Below are 25563 nucleotides of genomic sequence, written 5' to 3' on the forward strand. Positions count from 1 at the left end.
CAGTTAATCTGCCACTTGTCCTTTTATCCAGAAGTCTCGCAGTGGCAATATAATAGGTCTACATTTTCAGTTCATACGGCTTCTTCAACTTCACTGTAAAGCTATTTTCTTTAGAAGAACACTTGAACTGTTTTGCATTTTAGAAAAATAAACTTGTTCCATTTTACAGAGCTAATACATCAGTCTCTTTCATGCAGAATTTTTCTTTCAAGTCTCAGTATTATTCTAAACATTGCAGTGGTTCAATGGTCAAAGACACCCAGAAGTGAAACCAAAAGAAACATTTTGCTAGAGGACACTTCAAGTTTAAAGTAAGCCTTTACCTCCCTCTAATATATCTCCATAAAAGCTGCATAAAAGCTTGCTATTTATCACTTGTTTCAAACTAGTACAGATTAGAAGTTTGCATAAAGCAGTTATCACAGATTATCCACTTTGTTGTAATTTGTCCCTGTATCTCTACCTGAAGAAATACTTTGCAAATAAATCAAGAACTGCTTCACTGATTGCTCAAAGCCCAGGTTATCTTTATGTCCACTTTATAAGTAGCCTAAATAAGTTTATCAAGTACTTCTGAATTCTAAGGTATGGCCTTTTCTATCTACTTATAGATAAAATTACTAAATTACTTCTAAAACTACTGCCAAGATTAATCTTGCATCTGAATTATTTCAGCAACCTTTTTTTGCAGCCTTAACACAATTTTGCCCTGATTACACCTATTAAGAATGAAATCGCAGGCTGTTTTCCTAAGTTGCCTCCAAAAATGCTGATTTTGTTTGCATCCTTCCACTATCACATTAAACAAACTTCATGTCACTGACTTCATGGCCCTTCACCAGCTATTTCAACCCATCCATCTCCTCTCAGTTAGTATTAAGTAGTTAATTCTGTCTCAAATCAGCAATTATTCAATCTCCACTATAAAACTGTTAACCTTTCATAAGACACAAACTTAAAACTTAAGAACAAACGACAAAACAAAATCCAAACAAACAAAAAACCAACTATTTTCTTGCTTAAACAGGCATTCTTCTTAGCAGGTCCTGAGGTAGAACACTGCACTGCATTTTCCCAGCTACTGAGTAGCAGTGTTAATCCTGACAAAAAGAAGGGGAATAAACCAAGAACAGGAGATACATACAAGTGAGCTCAAAGACCTAGGGGAAATTTAACTAGGCAGTGGAGTTTATTAATTAAATAAGATCAGGATATATTTCCTATAATTTTAAAGAAAAAAAAAAAGAAAACCCCAAATTCTGCTGTTTTCACAGCTCACAGCTATCATGCTATCCTTCAAGCTTCTCCAGGTCTCTGACAGCGAAGCTATATTAAACTGACAAAAAGGCATTTATACATCTTATTCTTTACACATTATTCATAGAGGCTAACAGAGTGGGAACTTTTTTTTTTTTTTAAACAAGTACATTATTAATGACATGCTTGGGTTTAATTCATAAGAATAATAAATCAGAAATTTAGTTTTCTTTCAGATACTTTTTACTGGTAAGTTTAACAGCTCTTCAAGATGTTGATGTTAACAGTATTGACTCTAAATGAAGGACTATATTAATAGTGAAAAGTTAAAACTAGTAAATACTACAACAAACTTGAAAGTGATTCACATGATATGTCCTGAAGTATAACTAATGAAAAGTGAAGATGACAATGAAAAGAATGCACTTAAAAGGCCTGAGTATATAAAACTAATATAAAACTAAAAGAAAATGAAATCCCTGGTATACTAACAAAAAGAAAAGAATTTAGGAAAAAAAGAAGTCAGAGAATTCAATGTATAGGAACATCATCTATCCTATTTTGCACATATCTTGTCTTTTCCAATAATAGTATTAAACACAGCTGTTTTCACTGTAAATTAAACAAAGGCTCTCATGATAAAAAAGCTAGTGAGAACTGAACTAATCTGCACTTATAACATCAGTACAATAAATAAAAAATTAAACGGCTCCAAGAAAATCACATTTCCACTGAAGCTTGATATTCCTGAATAGTTGTCAAACTTTCCAACTACTATTAACCGTAAGTATGCCCTCTTAAACACACTCAAAAAACCCCAAACAACTTAAGATCAATGGTTTTCCTTGACTTTATAATTTTCCAACATTTTTGTATAAAACTTAAGCATAACACTTCTAAAATTCCAAAGTTATGATTAAAAGTTTAAAAAGGTTTTAATGTTTGGGGTTTTTTTTTGCATAACCCACCCTCAGTCCTTGAGAAATTTTCATATAAAACATTTAAAATTAGATAGTGTCTTACTCTCAGTGTTATCTTGAGTTATAACTACATATATTTTTCAAATCCAAATAGTTATTTTAGTGGAGCTACATAGCCAAGTTGCTCTAAGATTTATTCCCTCTGCCAGAGCTGAATTTCAAAATTCTTTCCATAGGTGTTTTAAATATTCTAATACAAAAACTAATTATTCAATTCAGATAGCCACAGTATCTCCTGCAGTGTGCCCTCTAGATATAAAAAGGTCACTTACAATTTTGTACTTAAGTTTCCTAAGCTTTCAATAAACACAATATGCTACTATAACATCTACTATAACTACTATAACACCTTTTTTTGTAATTAAGTTTTTGTAATTATGACTAGACTCAACATATTTTACAGTCTGCACATGTATAACATACCTAATTTTAAAGCTTAAATTGTATTAACTTCTGCTAGGTTTTTTTGTTTTTTCTGTTTTTTTTTTTTAAAAAAAGCTCTGGCACTCAAAAATCAGAGCAAAAGCATTAATAGAGCACATACCAGCCAACAGACGTCTTTTTTTCTGCATCTTTTGAAGAAGTTCGATGGTGTGGCATGCTACAGAGAGCTAAGAAACACTGAGCAGCATTAGCAGCACATTTTTAACAAACTCATTGGGCATAATGAAGACTAAAGCTGCTGTTTATAAGTATTCTGAAAAATCTAAAAGAATTATCTGACAAGTGCAAATGGAGACTTCTGACCTCTCTCCCCTCCTCAGCCTTTTAAAACCTGCTATCTCTGACAAAGCAATAAAATGCTAAGTATCTTAGAGATACTGCAATTCTTTTTCATAACAGGAAGTAAATATTGGAACTGGTACCAACCCATGTATTTAATTCAAAGAGTATTTTTAAAGCTTGTTTCACAGAAGGCCAAAGACTCATGTAGCAACTGTTTCTCTCTAGAACTTGACAGCTGTACAGCTGTTTAACCAAGAAAAAAAAAAACAAAAAACTACACACACTTTTTTTTCCTTAACCAAGAACATACAAGTCAGGACTTCAATCCAAGAACCAAGCCAGCAAAAATCTTGCCCCAGTTAATTCAAAAACCCAAGCCCATGAAGTATTACTATTCTACACACATACTTTGTCTCTTCACTTTATTTACAAGACGCACATTAGTTCAACTGCTCTTCCTAAACTCCACAGCTTTTGACTGTAGGTTCTAGTAGTAAGACTGGTGAATCTATGCCCTGAAGACTCCCTCACGGAAGATAACCCCCACTTTATTATCAGGTCAAATTTCAAAGCATCATTATTCAGAGGACAAAACACTGCTTCCAAGAAGGGTCAGAACATGTAAGCAGGAACCTGAACTTGAGTCCCCTGTGTGCCTAGTAAGCCAGTGCTACTGAAACAAAAATGCCAGTGGCCATCTGGTGAGCAGGTCACTGGAGAAAAGCCAACACAAGCATATATATACAGCTCTGCCTCTAAAGAAAAGAAAAGAAAAAAAAAAGAAGAAGAAGAAGAAGTTTCACATTACAGAAAGTGCTTTAATATTAATCAAGGTGCTAACACAATAGAATATTATTTGTCATCAAATGCTAAGGCACCAGGCTTTGGCGGATCCAGAAAGGCAACCATGGAATTAGGCAGCCAGGAGCAGAGCTTACATAGAAAAGTCCAGGCACACAGCAGTATTTGAGATCAGAACTGGGCGGGGGGGCGCGGGAAACAACCCAAACCCAAACAGCCAAGGTTTTTTGATTTATATCAGGATTGAGTAAAACCACATGAGAACATGGACAAAATAAATAGAACATTCACCTACCTAAGACACTAGTAATTGCAATGAGTGGAGTAGATCTAAAAGACTTCAAAAAGCTTGATGAATTTTAAGACTATAACACCTTTTTTTATTTGCTGTTATTTGGCTGCATACACTTGGCAACATATAAAAATATTTTTAATCGTCCCACAAATAGCACTTAAAAATACTTTTGCAGAAAATAAAAAAGTTCGCAGTTTTACCATCACGAACTTGTATCAGTTTAACATTTTGCTATGCTGCTGGCAGCATTTCATTTTTCAGAACTGGATACAAGCATTTTTTATAATAATAAAGTATCTTTAAGAAAAAAACCTATAATGTAAACAATGGAACAAGTGGAGTCTTTTCGTTTTATTAAATTTTTAAGCTCAGACCTGAAACCTATAGGTAATCAGCCCATTCTGCTAAAAAGCACCTGTTTCCAGTCAGGTCACTCAGGTTGATATTCCATTTCCTCAAAAAGTTGTTTAATAAAATATAAATATTTCCTGACATTATAATTAAGACTGCAAGCACACTTGATATCACTTGTACGAATATAAAAAAACTCCAGATGCATAAAGCATAAAAATAAATCTAATTTTACAGTGCACACTCCTTACAAGCACTCCGCATGCTATGGAAAACTGTTTTGCATCCAAGTCCAAATAATGCTCCTTAAATTTCAGCAACGTTCATAGTCTTACAAAGTTTAAAAAATTGTGAGCCTGTAGGCAGATAAAAAGGTATATTTTCAATGAGATTTAAAAACCAAAGAACATGTACAAGCAGATGTTCAGAAAAGCAGCACATACAGAATGAAAGGCTCACATCAGAGAGAGCAGAGTCAGACCAAATGGTGAGCAGGCAGGCCAAGCTAGATGATCACAGACAGTAAGAAGAAAATATTAAACCAGCACTGAAAACATTTCACGCCAAGACAATATTGAACAATTTCGGGGGGGGGGGGGGGGGGAAGGAGAGGGTGAAACACCAGAGCATCAATTTCAGGAGCTTCCAGTATGCATATATACACATTGATCATTTTCCAAAGACGAAACACTGCTGAAGTTCTCTCTCTCATGACTTCTCCTTACTTCATTATTTTTACATTCTCTTGCACAAGGATTCTTCTCATTGCTTTTTGTCATCATCCCTCACAATTTCGGTCTTATTTTTCTTGTACTTGCTGTGACTTTTTGGGTTTATTCCTCCCTGCTTTTTCATTTGTGAAATGCCTTTTCACCTTCCTATTCAATCCAATACTTTAAGATTATATTACATTGCCTCTTCCCTAATACATTTTTTATTCTCAGTCCCTCAATCTCACTTCTTACACATTTCTTAGTCTTCCTTCTACTGCTTCCATTTCTTCTTCACTGATTTTCTTGATTTCTCTCAGCTCTCTTATTCTCTCAGAGTTCAGAGAAGGCTAAAAAAAAGTCACATTCATTATTTAAAAAACTCATCATAGATCATAAAGAAGATACTTCCAAAGTCTGTGGAGACTCTACTGATGCCACTTGAGTGAAGACTTGATTCCTTGAAAGAAGGAAAAAAGTCTGTTTGATAAACAGTTTCACTGCTGAAAGGTACTCATATCTCTCTCTGAAACACTATTTACTACATCAGAAACATTTTCCCTTCTTTGCTCCCTCCACTATTGCAGCAGCCACTGCAGTGCACAGCTATAATGCTCAGAAATCCCTTCTTAAGGATCACTCACCATTGCACCAGTTTTTCTCTAATGCAAAAGGATCCTACTGACATACAGAAGCAGTCTAACAGATAAACTTAAATTTGTCCTTCCAGAAGACAAAAAGTATCCTTTGAGGAAGGATCCTTTGAAAAATAATCTTTTGGAGTTTAAACGAAATACTGAGGATTTGCATCATATGCACCTGTCCACAATATTTTGTTGGAGCCTTAAGTTATAATGAAATCTATTTACAATGTATCTTATCTAGAGCATCTGCAAGGGAGAACCCCATAACTATTGCATTAACCAAAATTCAGTATAGGGTTTGTTTTTGCCTTTTTTTTTTTTTTTTTTTTTTTTTTTTTAAGAAGAGGCAAAGACTTTTCAGCAGAAACTGTACCTCACAATTTGAGATCACTTGGCACACAATGCTCCTGACTACTTCTGAATTGCCTCCAATAGCCCTGGTAAAACTCACACCTTTGTATTTTTCTCTAGAAGAGTTCACAGAATAGCCATAATGACAGACTGATCTGACAGCTATCCGAATCTCATACAGAAATAAAAAACATACCTGTTATTTTTCATGAAATCAGGAATTACTGATGACTTGAATAGAATTTTAAAACAACTTATTTATTTGGATGGGAAAAAAAATCACTATTTCTGTGCATCTACTAACATGCCACATACACAGATTAATCACTGTAAGAAAAACTACATTTGGAGGCCATTTAGTTTAGCCTTACTGTAATAACTAACATAAATTTAAAATGTGCATTCCAAAATTACTTTTCCATCTGTCAAATACATTTAATGCACTTGAAGACACATGTTACCCATTTACAGGATGGCTATACTTACCTCAGGTAGGATTCCAGAACTCTATCTAGTCGCTTATAGAATGGTCGTGATGTAAAGTATCCACTCCAGTAATGATGATCTCTGTCTGCATATGTAAAAAAGTCTCCACTTAAAACAGGGAAAAATGAATTGCTGCTCTTTTCACCCAAACTGCTTTCTTTGCGCAAAGCTTCAAAGTAGTCTGATAAAGTTCCAAACTGAGCCTGGAAGAAAATTCAAACAACTATAACACAGTCCATTTTCTTGATTTAGACATATACACAGAAGGAACATGCTTGCTTTCATATACATTTTAGAAATATGCCTGAGTTATAGCAGAAATCCTATTGTTTAAAGAGCTTTAAAGTCTCCCTGCGCACTTTTCAGACAAGGTTACTAGCTATTCCAAAATCACTTCTAATTCATGTGATATGAAATAGTTTTGCTTCCAAGAATAAATTGGTATCTAAAATAGAAGTTGAGATTTACAAAAAGTAAGCTTTTCTTTCATGTCTTATGAGCAAGTTTCTAATATCTGAGCAAACTAATACTTCAGTAGTGAGGAATACACCCTGCATTCTTTTTTTCTTCCCCATGACTAATGAAGCCTAGCAATCCAGTTTATGTAGATATCTGGGCTAATAAAGAAACAATGTAATGCAGCAAAAGAACAGTTGTCTTAATTCTGCATGTTCAGTATTAACACCGTTGTGCTCCAGAATCTCCTAAATATTTTTAACCTAAAATGACTGCTAATTGAATAAATTACCATTTGCTTTCAAAAGCTTTCTGTATATTTACTATATAGAAAGAAATTGTGTTTATTCAGATGTAATACTGCAAGGAAAAGAAAAACAAAATTCATTGTCTTGAGGTGATTTCAAAAAAATACTCAGAAAAAAAAAACAAACAAGAACTTTAGCCCTTTATAGGGTACGTCCAATGCAAAGTAGTATTTTATAATTTAACACAGGAGAAAGAGATTTTAATAAAAAAAATTGGAATATAGGGTGTGTTATCCTGAAAATAAGGATGTCCTATTTCAGCATTAAAATAAAAAAAGTTCACAAAATGAGAGAATTTTAATGTTATCTTTAATATTTAAAATTTATAATGGTATCTTCTGTTGTCCTTCAGTAAATTCAGATCAAAAATAAAGATACAATTTCTTAAGGGTACAGTACACTTCTCTTATCAATCCAATCCTAACAATTTCGTTTGTGTGTTACAATTTCTTCTCCTTTATATGTCATTTATGTTTTATATCCATATATAAAATATATATTACATATAAAATATATGCACAGATATATACATGTACATATATATAACAAATTAAAACTTTTATGAATGGCAATATGGTTATAAAGCTACACTAAGTTGAAATTCAAGGCAACAGGAGTTCTGTTGTTCAAGGGGATACAGACTCCAGCCTTAACAAGAACAAGAATAGTCAACTGAGTACCAAACATATCGCTGTCTACCACAGGTAGGCATACCTACCAGATAACACAATTTACAAGGTTCAGAGCTCAGAGAAATATAGGGAAAGCATTCAATGGATTACTAAAAATGAAATTAGGTACTGGTAGCTGAAATTCTTCAAGGTGAACTGTTCATACGCATTTATACTTTCTTAATGCATCACAATCACTCAAACCAGATCCAGCTACTGCAAAAAAATTTTTTTAAAGGATGCAACGTTTAAAGGATGCTTTATGTTTAATGAAAAAACACCTGACATTTCCTTTTAAGAGTCAGCAGCAGAGAGAACTATCTTAGAATATATACACCCAGTTTTTAAAATGGCAAGCAGGACAATGGATTTCCAGTCATGCTTTGACAGTCTGAAACAGCTAGAACTGGTCATCAAGATGTTCAGCAGTTCAAGTGAATTTACTGACTGTCCAGTATGTCACTTCCACTTCCAAGCCTGCCACTTCTTGATAAAAAGATATGAACTACCTCTGCTTGTTGAGAATGAAAATCCTGATGTCACTCTTGATAACAGCTCTTTGAGCTGAGCTGATGTAGAAACACCCTCTCCTCCTCTGACCATGAAGTCCTGGTGCACCCCACCGAAACACGGAAACATCTTTTACTACTGTTCTAGATTTGGACAAATAAGGTTAGAAGATCATGCTGGTGGTAAAATAGGGTTTCTGTTCTATTGTGGGGTGGGGACACCATCTAGATCAATCTCCCTCCTGGTGAAAGGGCACAGACTGGGAAATCAGGCAGAGCATAACATTTGAAGGTCTGAGAAGTGAGCCCTGTCATTGAGCTACACAAGCACAGGTTGCCACATGGTCCACAATGAACAGATACCAATTCTTTAAGCGAGACCAAACTCCAGCTGGAACATGTTTTTCAACAAAAATGAATCAGCCTTGAGGGAACCTAGCTCCACTGAGTCCCAGGCTTCTACCAACCTCCTCAGGCTCAAGTTCTGATGGTTTACCAAGCAATGTCTCTTCAAAATCATTTGGAAGATCCAAAGACTCGTTAGGTGAACAGAGCCTGCTAACTTGCCAGTTTGAACTGCAGCAAAGAAGAGAAATAGACATACTGCCACAGAAATCCCGATATTAGCGAACCTTGCCTTAGCAGGCACTTCTAGGACAGTTGGCCTTTCCCTCGATATCACAGCTGCCTACAAGAGATAATTCAGCAGGAGAAAAGAAAAATATCAATGGACCAAGAGAAATCAGGTATTTATGACTTCTTCTGTATGCTGGGTTACACCAGAGGAAGGAAACTCACCAGAACACCCAGGCAAAATTGAAAAAAACCCAATAAACTTCACTTAGTGGAAAAATAGTGAAAAAAGCTGGTAGACTCTTCTAGCAGCATATGAAAAGTCTCAGCTTAATTTTTCCAGAATAAGTGTAAAGATGATCTCCAGAAGGGATGTTATACCCTCTCTAAAGTGCAGAATAGATATTCTTCATAGTAACCTAACAGATACTTCTGGGATCATAGGAAAGCTACTGGCAGGGGAGTCCCAGTGCCAACAGAGATATCCACTGGATAAACAGACTGGTCTCAAATTCGTCTCTGAAAACGGTAAACCTCTCATAAGGTCAGAAGCTCAGAGGAAGCAGCCCCTTGTGTGAGCAGTAATAACCTAGCCATGACAGCATTTCTTAAGGCAGAAATGTGAACTCTTCCCTCATTTAATCTAGGTTCTCAGGAAGCTAAGCCTGACCTCTTACTTGCCTGTGGAATTAGAATCCACAGGGGAAGCGCATCACAGGGAGAAAGCTCTACTGCTAAACTCTTGTTTCCAAGGATAGGTGACACTGGTTAAAAGAAATAACTAACTAAAACATAAAGCAGTAAGACTCCAGTGCCAACAGTGCTCCAACTGAGCAAAGCAAACCAGACACAAAGAGACGGAATTAGAGGATGCCATATCTTTTCATATCCTCGTATGAAGAACTAGAAAAGGTCTGGATGTTTCCAAGGGAGCCCCAAAGGCTGGTTTGATCTCAAGACTTTAATCCAGGTGGGGAAGCCAAGGCTGATGAAGTAGACTCCTGGAGACCTTGACAATGACTGTGCAGAATCTTTTAGATGAGAATCTTTCTGACATCTAAACACAACAGATGCTCTTGAAGAACCATGTCAGAGGTAGGGCCTTCAGATCTTGCCCCAGAGATCAGCCAGTCCAGGCTAGCAGAAATGGATACTATAGAGAGTATACCGCTGTAACTGTCCAAAGATTAATTACCTGCACACCCTATACATTATTTTGGAAACTGAAGCTAGTGATCACAACATGCTTTAGATTTACAATATGGGCAAAGAGTACTCTCCAGATCTCTCTCTCCCTCCCTCCAAGACATAACAGGCACTCAGATATCTCCTATGACATCCATATCCCATAGGACATAGAGGTAAAATCCTGCTCACACATGCTGAAAATGATCTCAAGAGATGTTTCTTATGTAGAAACAAAGGCCAGGAACCAGCAGAAAGAACTAAAGCGCTACAGATGCTAACTAGATCTGCAGGCCAAGGAATGGGGGAAGTCCCAGAGAAGGTGAGGGAAAAAACCTGTGCACAAAAACTGGTGAAAATATGAAAAAATACAAAAATAATGCTGACTAGATTTAAAAAGCCAGAAAATAAAAACCCCAGTAGTGCTCCCTGCCCCAATACTTGAGAAAAAACAAGGTTGTGGCCCACTATCTCTTACTGTCTTACTGAAAGATGATGAAAATGTGTCTGAGCATAGATACCATTTATTGTACAAGAAGTCTCTAAAGTTCACAACTGATGCATTAGAGTGTATGAAAGTGCATATTAACACTCAAACATAATTACTAGTAGAGTAGTTTTGTTTACTAGTTTCTCATCTGAGAATTGCACTAGTATATTCACTCTTTTTGTAGTCAGGTCACTTTCTTAGATTTTATCCTCTTCAACAACCTGTGCCAGCAATGGCATCTCTTGAGGTTTTGTTTTCTTCCTTTTGAAATAAATAAATAAAACCAAAAGGACCCAAGCAAAGCAATACAATTCCCAAAATTTCTAATAAGGAAATTTATATACTCACTTTCAAGTGACAAACCACACCCCATTAATTATGTGAGAAATGGCAAATAATTCAAATTAACATCAGAAAGTGTTAAAAATGTAAGCTGATTGTATTTGTATGCTATTCTAGCGTAACTTCTTAATAAATATAGTCATCATCCCTTTATTTGGAGGTAAGTGCACCAAAGAGTTTTACTGTGTAGTAGCTGGAAGCAAAACGTATGCATTCCAAAAAAGGGAAAAAAAGGAACCTGAAGCCTGTGGAAACAACAGCACTAAGAAAAATTTAAACTCTAAAAGTTATTTTCTAAAGTAATCTAGTTTGTGTATTTATACTTTTCAACCAGATGATATTCAGAGCAAAGTTTTTATTTTTGGGGGGAAGAAAAGGAGGTGGAAAAGAGATTCTGTTTTTTAAATCGGCCTAGCCAAACTAATCTGCCATAAAATAATCTGTAGAGTAAAGCTCCATGTCTCCACATCAAAAAAAATTTTTTTTTTCATGGAATCTCAGTGTACCTAGAAAAATTGTTTTCTCTACAAACTAGAAAAAAAAATTGTATTTACCTTAACATGCAACTCAGGATGAGAGTTCATATAATCAAACAGCTTCTGATAATTCTGGTACTGCTGATCCCATTCTGAACTCTCAGCATAGCGGAAATCATCCCCTAGCGGAGCCAACAGAACTTTAGTACGGAAAAGCTTTGACTTCTTTCTGTATTGATCTAAAATCATCCAAGCCCTTGGGAAAAAAAAATAATACAATTTAGAAAACAGAATAATAAAGGTCAGTACTCAACAAAACAATTTTTAAATACCAAACTGTGTAACAGGTTGACTTTAAACAAGACGCACAACATTTTTCTCTATTCCTTTTAGTGACAAAAATCTGGATACAATTTCCTGCAGTGGGACATCACATCCAGCCTACCACTGTTGCAGACACTATGTCAATTAAATCCTCCCATAAACTTATCAAGCTCCATCTTAAACAGTAGGTCAGTCTGCATCAATTTGTTCCTGTGCCAAAACTAACCCTTAGTTTAAATTATATTTACCTGCTTTAGCTTTAGATAACAATCCTAATCCTCCCCGGCCTTTATTTAGGATAACAAATAAGCAAGCTGCTCTTGTCCCCTCTGGTAATTCCCTCAAGACACTTAGCTTTATAGCTTCATGTCCTTGACACAAAAAATGCCCATAAATTAATCTTTGAGGAATTCCAGTAGTAGTCTTCACCAGAAATTTTTTTGCAAGGCTAACAATCATTGATCTCCCTTCAGCCAGCTTCTTACTGTCTTACAACCAGTCTTCTTAAGTTTTACTAATGATTTCCCAAACGGTAATATCAAATCCTTTGCTCGCGTCCTGATAAATTAAACCTACATTTATTCTGTGCAGAAAAGTCAATGAAGTTGTCCTTCAGTACCTACTCACTCTTTGGCAAGTAAAATACCAGTCCTCTCATTAAGTAGCAATATAATTAAAGTCACAAGTCTGATGTCTGCATGAGTGAAAACACCTGTTTCCTCCCTTACCCTCCCCAAAGTCCTCAACCATCATCCAAGACTTCAGGTGGTGATCCTTTCTAATTAAAGTTACAAAAATAATTTTAGTAGAAAATATAAACTGCAGTAATACATTTGTAAATGAGAAAAGCAAATTCCAGATTCCAGTGAGCTTTTTGTTTCTACAAACCCAGCTTAATACCACCATCTACTTCTACTTCTTGAAGAACTTCAAGATACTCTTGAAGATTTTTAATACTTATATGAACATTTCTGTGAGAATTTAAGCAAGTTTGATAAAGAAATATGGATTTCCAGTCTAATCAATAAGTCAGGGTGTTTGCTTTTTAACTTTTAACTGTTTAAACACCTTTGAGTAAACACAGGGTCTGAATATATTGGGGCAGGGGATGGCACAAGACCTTTATTAAAGGATCTACATAGTTCTGCTGAGACTACCATATAGACCAATCTAGCAGTTTCCCCCCACCTTTGTCTATAGCTGAATTTATATTTCAGATTACTAACTACATACGCCTGAATCGATTTCTTCCATGACCTTCAACAGCATCCTGTTTTTAACATAAAGTCTTCCTCTCCGCAGAACTACTACAATTGGCACAATAGAAGACTTGGTAATTCTCCCTTCTAAAAAAACAGCCTAACTCAAATTTCCCATATGCACTCTACGAAAAATACTTTAGAAAGTTAAAAAATACTTCAGAAAGGTTAGAAAAATACTTTACTTTAAAGCTTCTTGAGAAATATAGGACTTCAGAAAAGGTTACTGCTAAGAGGATATTTGACTGTGGTATCTCTCCTCAAAGTCTTCCTCAGTTTCTTTCCAAATCTACTGCAAAACTCAATGCTGCTGTGTTCTCCCTGTCCCCAAATCACCTTTTGCTATAGGATTCTTAGGTGCTTTTAATGAGGTGGCAGGATCTTCTTCCACTGCAAACCACTTTCAATTGTAAAATACCAAAGAAAATGAGATGTCTCAAAATCATGTATATTCTCTGCAAATAAAACCTGTTACTGGAAAAGATTTAAGTTGCTCGCAAAGAACTTTTTAAAACATTATTTCAGAGAGGAGGGAAAAAGAGTGAGCAAAAACCCTCAGACAGGATTTGTTGGAAATGAGAAATACTTCTGCAGAAAATGCCTGAGATTCCACTGAGATTCAACAACACTTTCCTCTTCTGGTTCCCCAGCAAACACAGTATTAGGTGTGTTTTGATGTTTATCTCACCTACCTAATTAAAAATCGGAAAACTAAAAAGATTAGTGATATAGTCTTTATAATTTTTGTAGCCCTGTAATTATGGATATACATTACCAGCAGCAACTACATTTTTAATGGCTTCTTTTATATAAACATTATATTTTTATACAATCAAAAGTTCTCAGAATTGTATACAAGATACTTTATGTAGTTCTCAATATTCAGAGTAATCCTAATTACACTCTTAGCAACACTGGACTTGTATCAAAGTAGCATTCATATGTTAAGTCAGTAACAACTTTACTTGAAGATTTTTTTTTTAAACCTTTCTTTGGGAAGCTTTCGGATTACCAATGAATGCTAGAAGACCTTTGACAGATGAGGAAAAACGCTTTCATATCACAAGTGTCTCTTTGCAACTCAAAAATTTCAAAAATTTTGCTAAAACACATCACTTAATATGAGGCTGGGTTCACTCCTTACATTGTAAAAGGAGGAGGAATAGTTGCCACTCAGCCTGCGGGAATCACAAGGAATGCTGCAGCAGCCTATAGAGAGTCTTACGTGACAGATCTGACTGTGGTCATGGCTTCATAGTCTCTACTGTATAGCTCCTTGCTCCATAATCTCAATTAGGAAAGAAAATCAGTTAGTTGATTTGCAATTTGCTATTCAGGTGATTTGGCGGAGGATGTGGCTATGCACACAGGATGAGTATTTCATAATACAGTGCCAGACTCAAGAGTTCAAAACCAACCGCAAGGTAGAATGACCAGCACCACGTCAGCCCTGTAACCTGCATGCCATCTGCATGTTGTGCAATATGATCAAACACACAGAAATAGAAGCTCAAAGCTCTGTGAATAAAACAAGGGATGGAGAGAAAGCAGGGTCAAATTGGATGCTCCCACAACTAGGGAGTGGGGCATTTTCTACTCTTTCTCTGTAGTATATAACCTGCAGTACAGAATCGTCTCCTATTTTCATGTACGGGAAAGACGACATACACCAAAATAAGTTATGCTTCCATTAGAAAAGCAACTCATTATCATTAAAAACACAAAAATAACAAAAAAACAGTTGTTGTTTCTTGCTAGTGTGACTAATCTTGTAATTCAGGTATTAACAGTTTTTTCTGAAAAGCCAGAACTTCAGCATTCAAGCATAAGGATGTGATAAACATGCAGCTGCAGGACTGGGCATATGCAATAACAATCTTTATAACCTAAACTGTCAGGGAGTGTAACTAAGTTCATAATTAAACACGTACAGGATTTTAATAAGACTGCTGTCTCATTCATGCCTATCAGACCACAATTAAAGCTGCAGGGCAATTATAAATCCAACAGCTATTAGTCTCAACTTTTCAGCTTTGTACTTCTTCCTTATATTGCTATGGCCATAACAGTACTAAAATCAAAAACTACAATCCCAGCTGAATAGACTTTTTTTGTGTGCCGTTTTAGCTTTGAAGAAAGGTCAGCAATTTAAACCTTGCCACTGAATTGATGAAATGTGTATCAAATGCTTTATTCAGATCCACACAGTATAGATACAATGCATTTTTCCAGTCTTAAAAAACAGGGCAACCAGAGATCAGAGACAAACCTTTACCTTGGTAAGCTTGTGGTATAATGATGTATTTTCAAATTACTTCTGTCTCTCACATCTCCTCTTCATAAGAGTTGTAAAAGTTGTGTTGTTACAGTCAGACCAGAAAAGTTTCTGGTTGCATGCAGTATTCCCCCCCTTCCCCTTCCCCCCCCCCCTTTTTTTTAATACAAGTAATGTTTTTATATTTGTTGGCAAAACAGCATTTCCTATGTTTTAATGGATTTATTTGAAATTACGTTATCAAACAGGAAACTTTCTTTTCAGTGTTCTGATTGTAAATGATCCATTCTCATGAATCAAGAGACACTGTGTTAGTTTTAATTTCTCACTAGGTATTATCTACCACCTTGCTGTTTCACTCCCTGTTAGACATTGTATCTACTGAAAACTGATGCAAAGGATTGATTCAGCTTTGGGAAACCTATCACCCTTAAACTTAATCATACCTTCACTGCATACTTGCCCCATTTCCTTTCCTTGGTTTTATTTCACATAATCAAAGAACCATTTAGTAGTTTTTTCATTTCTTTTACAAAGTCTAATTTAGATTGTTATGCAAAGGTTGTATCCTGGAAGTGCAGGAATAAATTAAGACTTAATTAAAAAAAACAAAAAAAAATTAAAAAATCTTAAAAAGCATTCCTAACAGGCTCTTTACATATTCCTCACAGCCTACTTGTTCCAGTTTTTTATTAAACTGGAATTGTTGCTCTTCTATTTATTTGCTTCAAAGAGTCATTAAAAAAAAAAAATCTTGAATTTGCATCATAGGTCTGACCTAAACAAACATCAGCTTTTCTTCACATTTGATAAGGACTGGGGACTTCTATTAGCTCTACTGCTGCTGTCATCTTCAATTTTTGTTTAAAGAAAACAACATTTTTCCTACCAGTATTCCAAGTTCAATCTAAAATATGACAATTGTGATGCATTCTGCTTTTATCTTTGATAAAGTCTTGTAACTGAATTTTATTGACAAAAGGAAAATTTTAAAATTCTTGGCAAAATTTGTATTAGTATACTCAGAAAAAGAATATGAAGACTTGATATGTGCATCCTATGCACTTGTTACTGCATCAAATCACATTTTTGATCACAGCTGCTCACTTTAAAATCTCAACATCAAGGCTAGAAACTAGCTAGAAAGTCACCCTTGCTATCCTTGATACATCTGCTACGCTCAGCTATTTGCACTAATTGTAAACACTTATCTAAATTCCCAATTCTTGAATTCCTGAATGGTTTAAGTTACACAAGGCATAGAGATAGTAAACAAGGCATTAGAATGAATCTCTTTCTGGGAAAAAAGCCTCTAACAGTTCAATCTTTCCTTTCAAGAATTTTTTTTCAAAACTGTACGGCAGTTTTGTAAAAACTGTAAAACTTGATCTTTACCACTGGCTATGCATAAAACTCACAAAAATTACAGTAATCTACTAGTCACATATATAACAATTGGATTTTGAACTTATTTGAAGCCCACTTCCAGTGGATTAATCAAAACCAAACAGAGTTGTGGAGGGGATAGTACCAATCTCAATTATAATGTTACGAGACAGAAACGAGGGAATTTTTTGTATTCCAAACTGCTTTCACCTTTTACTCAGTACAGATGTAACAAGAGTTTGCAACTGGAGACTTACGGACAATTTCCCTTAAAGAAAGCTCTCTAAAGTAAGTGACAGAATAAATGTTCCAGATTTACTATATCATTAACTTAAATATTATAAAAAGCACTTAAACTGTGGGCCCAAGCCATGTCAAAGTTATGCTAAAATTATGAACACAAAGTAGAATAAAAAGAACAGTAAAGGCAGCTGGTAAAGATGCAAGTTACTAACTCCATGCATGCTGTTTCTTCTGCTTAGTGTACATACTTCGGAAAGTTTCAAAGAATGTCTAGAACATAACTGCAAGAACCTTGAATTCCTCTACAGCTGTAGTTGTAAAATAAGCCATCTGCACCTGAAAACCACTTACATACTTCAACTTGCATTATACACGTACTTCAGAGCAGTTAGATGCTTAATGATACTAACGGTACTGACTTGACCAAACAGATCCTTTAGATATGCTGTTAGGTAAGAACTATCAGTAGACTTAAAGCCAGAAAAGTTAGTGTAAAATAATTTTATATCTTTTTAAGGTTGCTGTGTTACCAGTACAGAATCCCTTCAAGACAATTTTTCAAATGAAATAGATTCATGCTAAGGAGTGCCTCAGGGAAAATAAAATAAAATAAAAAACCCCACTACACAACAACACTGTTTGGATTCTTGAGGTGGGTAAGCAGGCAAAACTGGAGGAGGGAAAAAATAGAAGAAAGATAAAGCATTTGAAACTGTCAGATGATTTTAAGCAATATTCCACAACAGATATTTTTGGAGAATGTTCTTTTCCACACACCCCCTGCTGTTATTAAAAAAAAAAAAGTAGTAAAAATTTTTGTGGATGTTCTGCAGTAAATGCTCAGCAAGGTTCAATTGCATAAGAAAGTAAAAGGAATTTGACAAGACTAACCAAATGAATGACTATGAATGACACAGGATATTTGAAAGATACTCATGCATCATGAATGGAAAAGAAAAAAAATTAAATGCATCTTCCTTAGTCATAACCTATTTATAAGTTTCACTGTCAATGAACTTAAGTGCAAACACAAGGCAAGTTATAGGTATTATTTCCCTGCAGCCAGGTTATTTCAAGAACTATATAAACTTATCAAGCTATGCTGGACAGCCTCTTTGACCAGCATAAAAAATATTTTTAAGTTATTCACTTCCAAAATATGTAAAAACTGTACCTGTGTTGAACATTCCCAGCATGAATGGCCTCTGGTGGAACTCTCCATGGGCAACTTACTCTTCCTCCAGGAAGACGTTTAAAATCAAATTGGCAACAGGTTTTCGGATCTGGACCACAAGTATGAGGAACATCATAGCTATAGAAAGGCATCATATGACAAAGGATATCTGTACTGGATCCCAAATCTGGAATTAAATACATAGAGCACACCTTTAAAATAAATCCTCTCAGGTTTGTTAAAACTAAATCAGTTTCATGGTCTTAACCCAAAAACTTTATTAAAAACATCAGACCAAGACAATTCATGCTCTGAACATGCATACCTGGAGTCTATGTAGATGTGATAAACTTTTCTCCTTATCTGCCTTATACAAAACAGGCTAAAAATAGAGCTAACAACACAGATTGAGATACCCTTATTAAGCACTGCCTGATTTGCAGAGAGATGAACAAAATGTTAGGGTTTTTTTTACCCAGATAAATCTTATTATTTCTAGACTTTTAGAGATGAAGAAAAACACATTTTACATTTTCAGTGAAATTTTTTTTAAAAAATGCTGTCATTACTTCATTAACAGAACATTTGAATTGGTTTAAACAATATCTTGATTTCTTACATATAAATAACTTCAATACATTAACAATATGATTTTATGCACTTGTACCAAAGTTTTCAGACCACCTTTACAATCCTAACTCGTCCATCTAGTCAGCCCATTCCCTAAAGCATGCGCTTTATCCACCAGGAGTTAGAGCTAAATTTCTAGTTCAAACAGATCTACACATTTTTATCAAAGTCTTTCAAAAGAAGGTCTTTCAACACTTCACTTTAAGGAGAGCCTTGATTTTACTCATCTGTTAAACACACCCTGAACATTGATTACCTATTTTCAGCACTAAGTACACAAGAATGTTTTATACAGAAATAAGGGATGAACGTGATAGATGTGCCACAGCACCTGGCTCCGAAGAAAAGTATGCCAATGAAATATATAGGAATGTTCTTCAAAAGCCATAAGATCATGAGTCCTCACAGCACCACTCCACATCTTCTGTTAACGAATTCTTATTTTATTATTTAACAGTTAATAATCCATAAATATATGCATTTACCTTTCAACTGTGGGAACTCTCTATCTCTCTGGAACCAGCTTTGCATATTATGCCAGATGAGTGTGCTGTGATCTTTGATCATACAAACTTGGAGGCTGTCACGCTTTTTTACCCAATGGTTATACAGTGTTTCACAGTACATTCACAATTTCTAAATAAAAAAATTCTAGAAACTTTTGCTTCCTATAACATACAGCAACACTTAAAATGTTTTGTGTTTGAAAAGTTGTGAAATGTGAATCATAATGAAAATGGTTTCAAGACAGCTTAATGAAAGCAAGTTATACAACTACCATTCCAGAATCATAAGCTCTCAGAAGCAGAGGTTTTAAGGTTGTTGGGATGAGAGAAGGGAAGGAAAAAAAAAAAAATAAAAATCAAGGGACAGAATTTCCTTTTTAACATTTTTTTTTCCAAATTCAGTAAAAATGAAGGCAAATCAGCAATAATTTTACATTATAAAATAGGCTTTTTTTTAAAGCAGATATTTCAACTGACACTGGAATTTACACTCTACGTACAGCACCCCATTTTATAGCTTCTAGTCTCCCCACACATCACGAACAAAGAGGATGGGGAGAGATGCAGAGTGCTATAGCTGAGATTTTGCTCAGGGCAAAATAGCACGGAACAGAATTGAAACAAAGACTAGCAAGTGAAGAGAAGCCAACAAGCTGTCCGAACAAACTGTGATCTGAAAAGAGTCTCCTCCTGGAAGAACTGTAACAAAACCACAGATCACAATTATGTTTTGTTTTTCAGTTAAGAACGATATTGAACTTTAATTGCTTTAAATTAAGACTAGAAGGTTAAACTTTAGATGAAACACTGGTGAAAGCATCCCAGTTCCAAACTGTTTCAAAAGGCCATACTTCTCTGTTTGGAAGCCCAAACACTAGACCATATCATATAAGAGTTTAACCTCGCAACCATTTAGAAAAAGTCACATCAAGTATACATACTTACTTGATGTACACTGAGGGGCATATACTAACAATAAAAGAAAAACCTCTAAAATGTCAGTGATGGACATCATCTTGGATAGTGGTATGTTTTTCCTCTGGTTAAGTTTGCTTGTGCAGCAGAGAGCATTTTTTGAATTCCCTCCTCCCCCTTAACATCCTGTGAAAAACACACAGGAACTGAAAAGCTCTATAGTCACCACTACCTTTAATCAGTAAGTATAAAATACATTTATTTGACCCTGTATTGATAAAGCAATGACATATTAGCTTATTTTTAAAAGTTACAAGACCAAAATACAATTGCACACATTTGTCATACTGTTTATTGGAATGCTAGCACAGTGCAAAGCAAAACACAATATTCATAAGAAAGTACAGGCATTTTCAGATACTTACCAGTTTGCTGAGATATAATTGCTACATTATTTAACTGATCTTTCATACCGTATAATGTATAAATAATATCAAGAAAGCAATTATCTTTTTTCTAAAAAAAAGTTTAGAGAATTTCATTGCAAATTAAAATGGAGAAATATTTTTAATCAATTTTTCTGACTAAAGATAACCTACATATTTCAAGTCTACAAAAAGCTACTGTAACTAATGAGACTAATTTGTCACACCATCTGAGGAAAAACTGGTTGCTTGAAGGTTTTTCCCGTAGTAAGAATGGAAATGAGACCCTTCTACTTTCAACCAATATTCACAGTTTTGCTGTCATTTAAGGAAAATGTTCCTTTCTACTTCCACTTCATCTTCTCGCCTCTCCTCACTAAATATAACCAGCAGGTGATGGAGTAGGAGGAGGAAAGCAAAGATGTGAGAACAGGAAAAAAAGAATATTCCACCCTGTTTACTTGTTTTAAATATATGTTTGAAAGGAAGGTGAATCTTATGTTTGAAGTTTTAAAACAGGAAATAGAAAAGTGAACTAAAGTCTGTAAGCTCTGCTTTTCCCTTTCCCATATAAATATTTTCTAAGGAGGGTTAAAGAAATAAGAAAAAGAAAAAACAGAACTGAAAATGAAGTAAAAGGAAGATCAGAGGAACAATGACAACACTACAGCTTTTATATTTAACCCCTTCCCCAACATATATACTTTTTGTTATAAAAACAATCCCAGAAATTTTTAAACAAAATGAAAGGCTTTCTTGTAAAAACAACCAAAATGGAAGTTTAAAATTTTGAAGACTTGACTAACTTCTACAAATAATCTGTTCCTGTAGAGGTTTGCATAGTATTTATTCAAGCCCTCTTGATCCTTTCTTAAAAATCAATAATAAAACAACAAATAAAATAAATAGAGACAAAGGAAAAAAAAACCATACCCCAGTTCTGTCTCCAAAAAAATTCTAGTGTCTTCTGAGTTGCAAAGTGTTTTTTGACTGAGTAGTGAACTCTCTGTATAAGCATATTGGAAAATCCTGTGCGTTTCAAAAGGTAGGCCATTGTCGGGGAATGCCCAAAGGGATCAACGGCCCAACCGGACTTTGGTTTTACTCCTGTTGACAAAAGGAGAAGTAGAAGAGGAATAAAAAAGTTTCACTTTTCACTCAATAAAGCAAACGATACCAATATAATTTAAATCAAATCTCTAAGGATGAAATTTCCAAGAAGGTAAATGAAAAATACAGGCAATTAAGTCTCCCTAAGAACACACTTTGGAATTAACATTCTAGAATTAAATAGGTAAGTACTTCTGTAAAATCAAATGTCTTAGAGGCAGGGCAGTCTGGCTAATTACGTAAAAAACCCTGAGATTACGACTCTACACTGTTACACTGTTTCAACTCATCTCAATTATTTAACTTCATATGGAATCATAATGAAATACATCTCCTCTTTCATTTTAAAATTTTTCCAGATGTTACAATTTGAAAGGAAAATTGAAAGAAAATGAACAGATACAGATGGACAGATGTTACAAGTTTGTGAATTTTCACTGTAATTTAAATAATTTTAACCTTTGCTGGCATAAGGATTAACTTTTCTTTCAAAAACTAATTGATTTACTTGGCTGACAGTCATTAAAATCCAGTTGATCACTATTGTCTTTCCACTGAATTTCATATCAGCAAATTAGAAAGCTGTATCTATCTTCTGTTTATCTATTTTTACTGCCCCCCCCCCCGAAAAAAGAGTAAGCAATGCATCACCCTTTTACTAGACTTTTTTCTAAATCATAACTATGTTGAAAGGTATTTATGGGAATTGCAATCCAAGAAAAATACAGTGAAACAGCTTTTCAAAATAATTTCAATAAAATGATGTAATGCTACTATTAAAATCTCTATACAAGTATTTCACACACAAAAAGGGTTAATTAAAAAAAAAAATCTCTAATTATGGAACTAAACCAGAAAAATCTCCCAAAGCCACCAAAATAATCCAGTCAGCCTTATTGCAGGTACTTCATAATACCACCAGTCCTGGAGTAGTTTGACTTTCTTCAAAGCTTCCAAAGCAAATATGAACTTTTTTTTTTTTTTTAATTTAGTGTAAATGATTCTAACAGATTACAGGGGAGTTAGGTCTTACCATTACTAGCAAGTTTCATATTTACTTTTTGAAAAGCTTACCTAAGAACCACCTAATTAATATCCAGCCTTCAGAATAAATTTAAACACATGGAAGGCATATCAATTTTTAAATCAAATGACTTTAAAGCCTTATTCATTATTTCCAAAAGACAGAAATGGTAATCCTGAAAACTGTTTGCAATACCAGAGGCATGTAAACTACAGTTTAGCATGATTTAGTCTTGCATTTTATTATGCTTATATACTATGCACATCTTTCATTAATCAAAGTGTTAGGACAGAAAAAAAAAAAGTTTAAATACACTTTATCCAAGAAGCTTTATTTGTAAATAGAAATTGCAAACACCAGGCTCAATCCTGCAGTTTTCAGTAAGTGGTCTGATTTAATGGTTCAGGAAACCAAAGTAAGCAAAGCCTTCTAATCACCTGGGAAATATAAAAAAGGATGTGCTAATTGACTTCTTGTATTAATGCAGCAAAATTTTAAATCGAGCTACATACCCAGGTTCCTTTCTAGCCACTGATGTCCTTCTATCAGTTGGTCAATTAAAGCAAAGTAGTGAGCAGAGGCTTCATCAGGCATAACCCATCCTCCTGTTACTATTTCAAATTGCCCATCTTTTATTAACCTGAAAGAAAAATATGTAAATTGTGTTCAGAAACTCGCTATGAAAATATACTGTTAACATCAACTTCTGAATACACAAGAGATTTATTGCAAAAACAATGCCAAAATTTAAATTGATTATGCTAGTTCCAATACTGGACTTTTTTTTTTTTTTTTTTTTTTACTGAACAGAGAAAGAATGAATACATGAACAGCAAAATTCTTAATAACTCTGTGCAAGCCAAACTGTCTGCTCTACTGCATGTGCCCTAAAACTTTTTTTTTTTTTTTTAATTCAGGAAGAAGGCTATTTCCTGCAAAGACTATGAAAATAAAACAGTGCATGTGCCACAGTACTGAAGACCAATTGAGTGAGATGCCCAGATATTCCACAGTTCAAGCACTGCTGATACTTCCTACCCATGATCTAACATTCTTTTCATTGTTTTAGAAAGGTGTTGGAGCTTCAAAGTTTATTAGATCTATAAAGACTTTAAACCATCTCATTGAAACAGACCACAGAATGATCCAGTCTCTCTTTTAAGATGTCCATGGACCTAATAATCATGCTTCCAGTATAAGATGGTCCTTACAATTAAATGTAATTTTGGCACTTACATTGTACACTACTGCATATCTGATTAATGAATTCAAGAAAAAAAATACAATGAGCATACCAGCACTTACTCATATCATAAATAATGCCCATAAAACTAATGAAAACATACAGCAAAATAACCTCCTGTGCATGCTTCTTTAACTCCATAACTAAAGAGCAGTTTAACCAATACCCGACTTACCTGAAGCAAGAAGTACACAGTTCCCTAGTGAATATTGTTTACTTGCTTTTTGTGTTCCAAGAGATTTTATCATCTTAAAATCCCTCAATGTGCTCTAATGTTTACACATTGTACCTAACTCTTGAAACAGATAGTTTTCTATGTTACTCCTAAGAGTAACAAAGCTTTGCAGCTTTGAGGCTCTCATAACTTTAATGTATATTGCAGCTTTAGCTGCAGCCAGTGCATCTTGACAGCATGTACCTGATCCTGGATGCTGGATCCTGTCTTCATGCATCTTAGTTTAAATATATATATATAAAAATTATATATATTAAATATAAATATAGCATACTATACATAGCATATATAAATAATATTTTTAATAGCGAGGGTAGTATCTCAAAACTAGATCCTTACTTAGAAGCTTTCCAAGCAGCATGCTTTGTCTCAATGTCTACTTAAATCTCTTACTTTTGTATTACTTTATGACCTGTGATTTAAAAAAAAAAAAACTGAGAATAAGTGTGTAGAATATACACTTACTTAACATTTACATAGCTGCACGTTTATCAAAAATATAGTTTAAGATGCAAAACATCTCATTTTGTAACTATCATAACTGAGAAAATAAATAAGTAATATGAAAGATTACCTTCATCACACTGCCAAAACTTTTATGCCACTTCAAACAGGAGTTGAATTTAGAATCACAACTCCCACAACTTGAAAGGCATCTTAATAGTTGGGAATGGATACTTTCAGCCATTTTTTTCCCAGCAACTCAGTAAGTTGGCTCCATTTCTCTAAATAGAGTATTTGTTTTTAATTAAAAAAACCCACACCCAAAGCCAGAACTTTAATAGTGTGATTATTCTCGTTATACCATATTGCAACAAATGAAATCAACTTGCCAGTGTAGTCAAATACACATAAAGATTCAGAACATTCTGCAAGAAGTACAACACAAATAGTATAGCTGTTCAAACCTTTTAACAGAATCCTTTTTTTGGCTATCTATTCCATCCCACCATTTTGAAAAGTAAGAAATCTCAGACCACATAAATTTTCTTCGGTTGTCTTCTTGTAGTTTTATAACCATGTTGTTTAAGATATGTTGTGTCTGATCTCTGAAGTAGTCCTCAAAAGTCTTCAACCAACCTAAGTAAAGAAATAAGAACATGTGAAACTTAGGCTGTACAGACCCACATCTCTCCTGCACCCTGCAAAAAGTTACACATCATTTTAAAAAGCCATATTTTACATGCCACAGATGGTTCACAA

General features: G+C 34.6%; 1 protein-coding gene across 1 annotated transcript in view; it reads right to left on the minus strand.

The window, feature by feature from the left end:
- Positions 1-25563, minus strand: part of LOC135325064 (alpha-mannosidase 2-like) — a 125631-nt gene that overhangs the window by 64843 nt on the left and 35225 nt on the right. The window contains exons 4-9 of the mRNA XM_064502500.1: positions 25269-25440; positions 23395-23522; positions 21682-21855; positions 18273-18459; positions 11690-11867; positions 6602-6804 (exon numbers count right to left, since the gene is read on the minus strand). Coding sequence (XP_064358570.1) covers positions 6602-6804; positions 11690-11867; positions 18273-18459; positions 21682-21855; positions 23395-23522; positions 25269-25440 — 1042 coding nt within the window. The remainder of the gene's footprint in view (positions 1-6601; positions 6805-11689; positions 11868-18272; positions 18460-21681; positions 21856-23394; positions 23523-25268; positions 25441-25563) is intronic.

Source organism: Dromaius novaehollandiae, chromosome Z (assembly GCF_036370855.1).
Source record: "Dromaius novaehollandiae isolate bDroNov1 chromosome Z, bDroNov1.hap1, whole genome shotgun sequence".
NCBI classification, from domain to species: Eukaryota; Metazoa; Chordata; class Aves; order Casuariiformes; family Dromaiidae; genus Dromaius; species Dromaius novaehollandiae.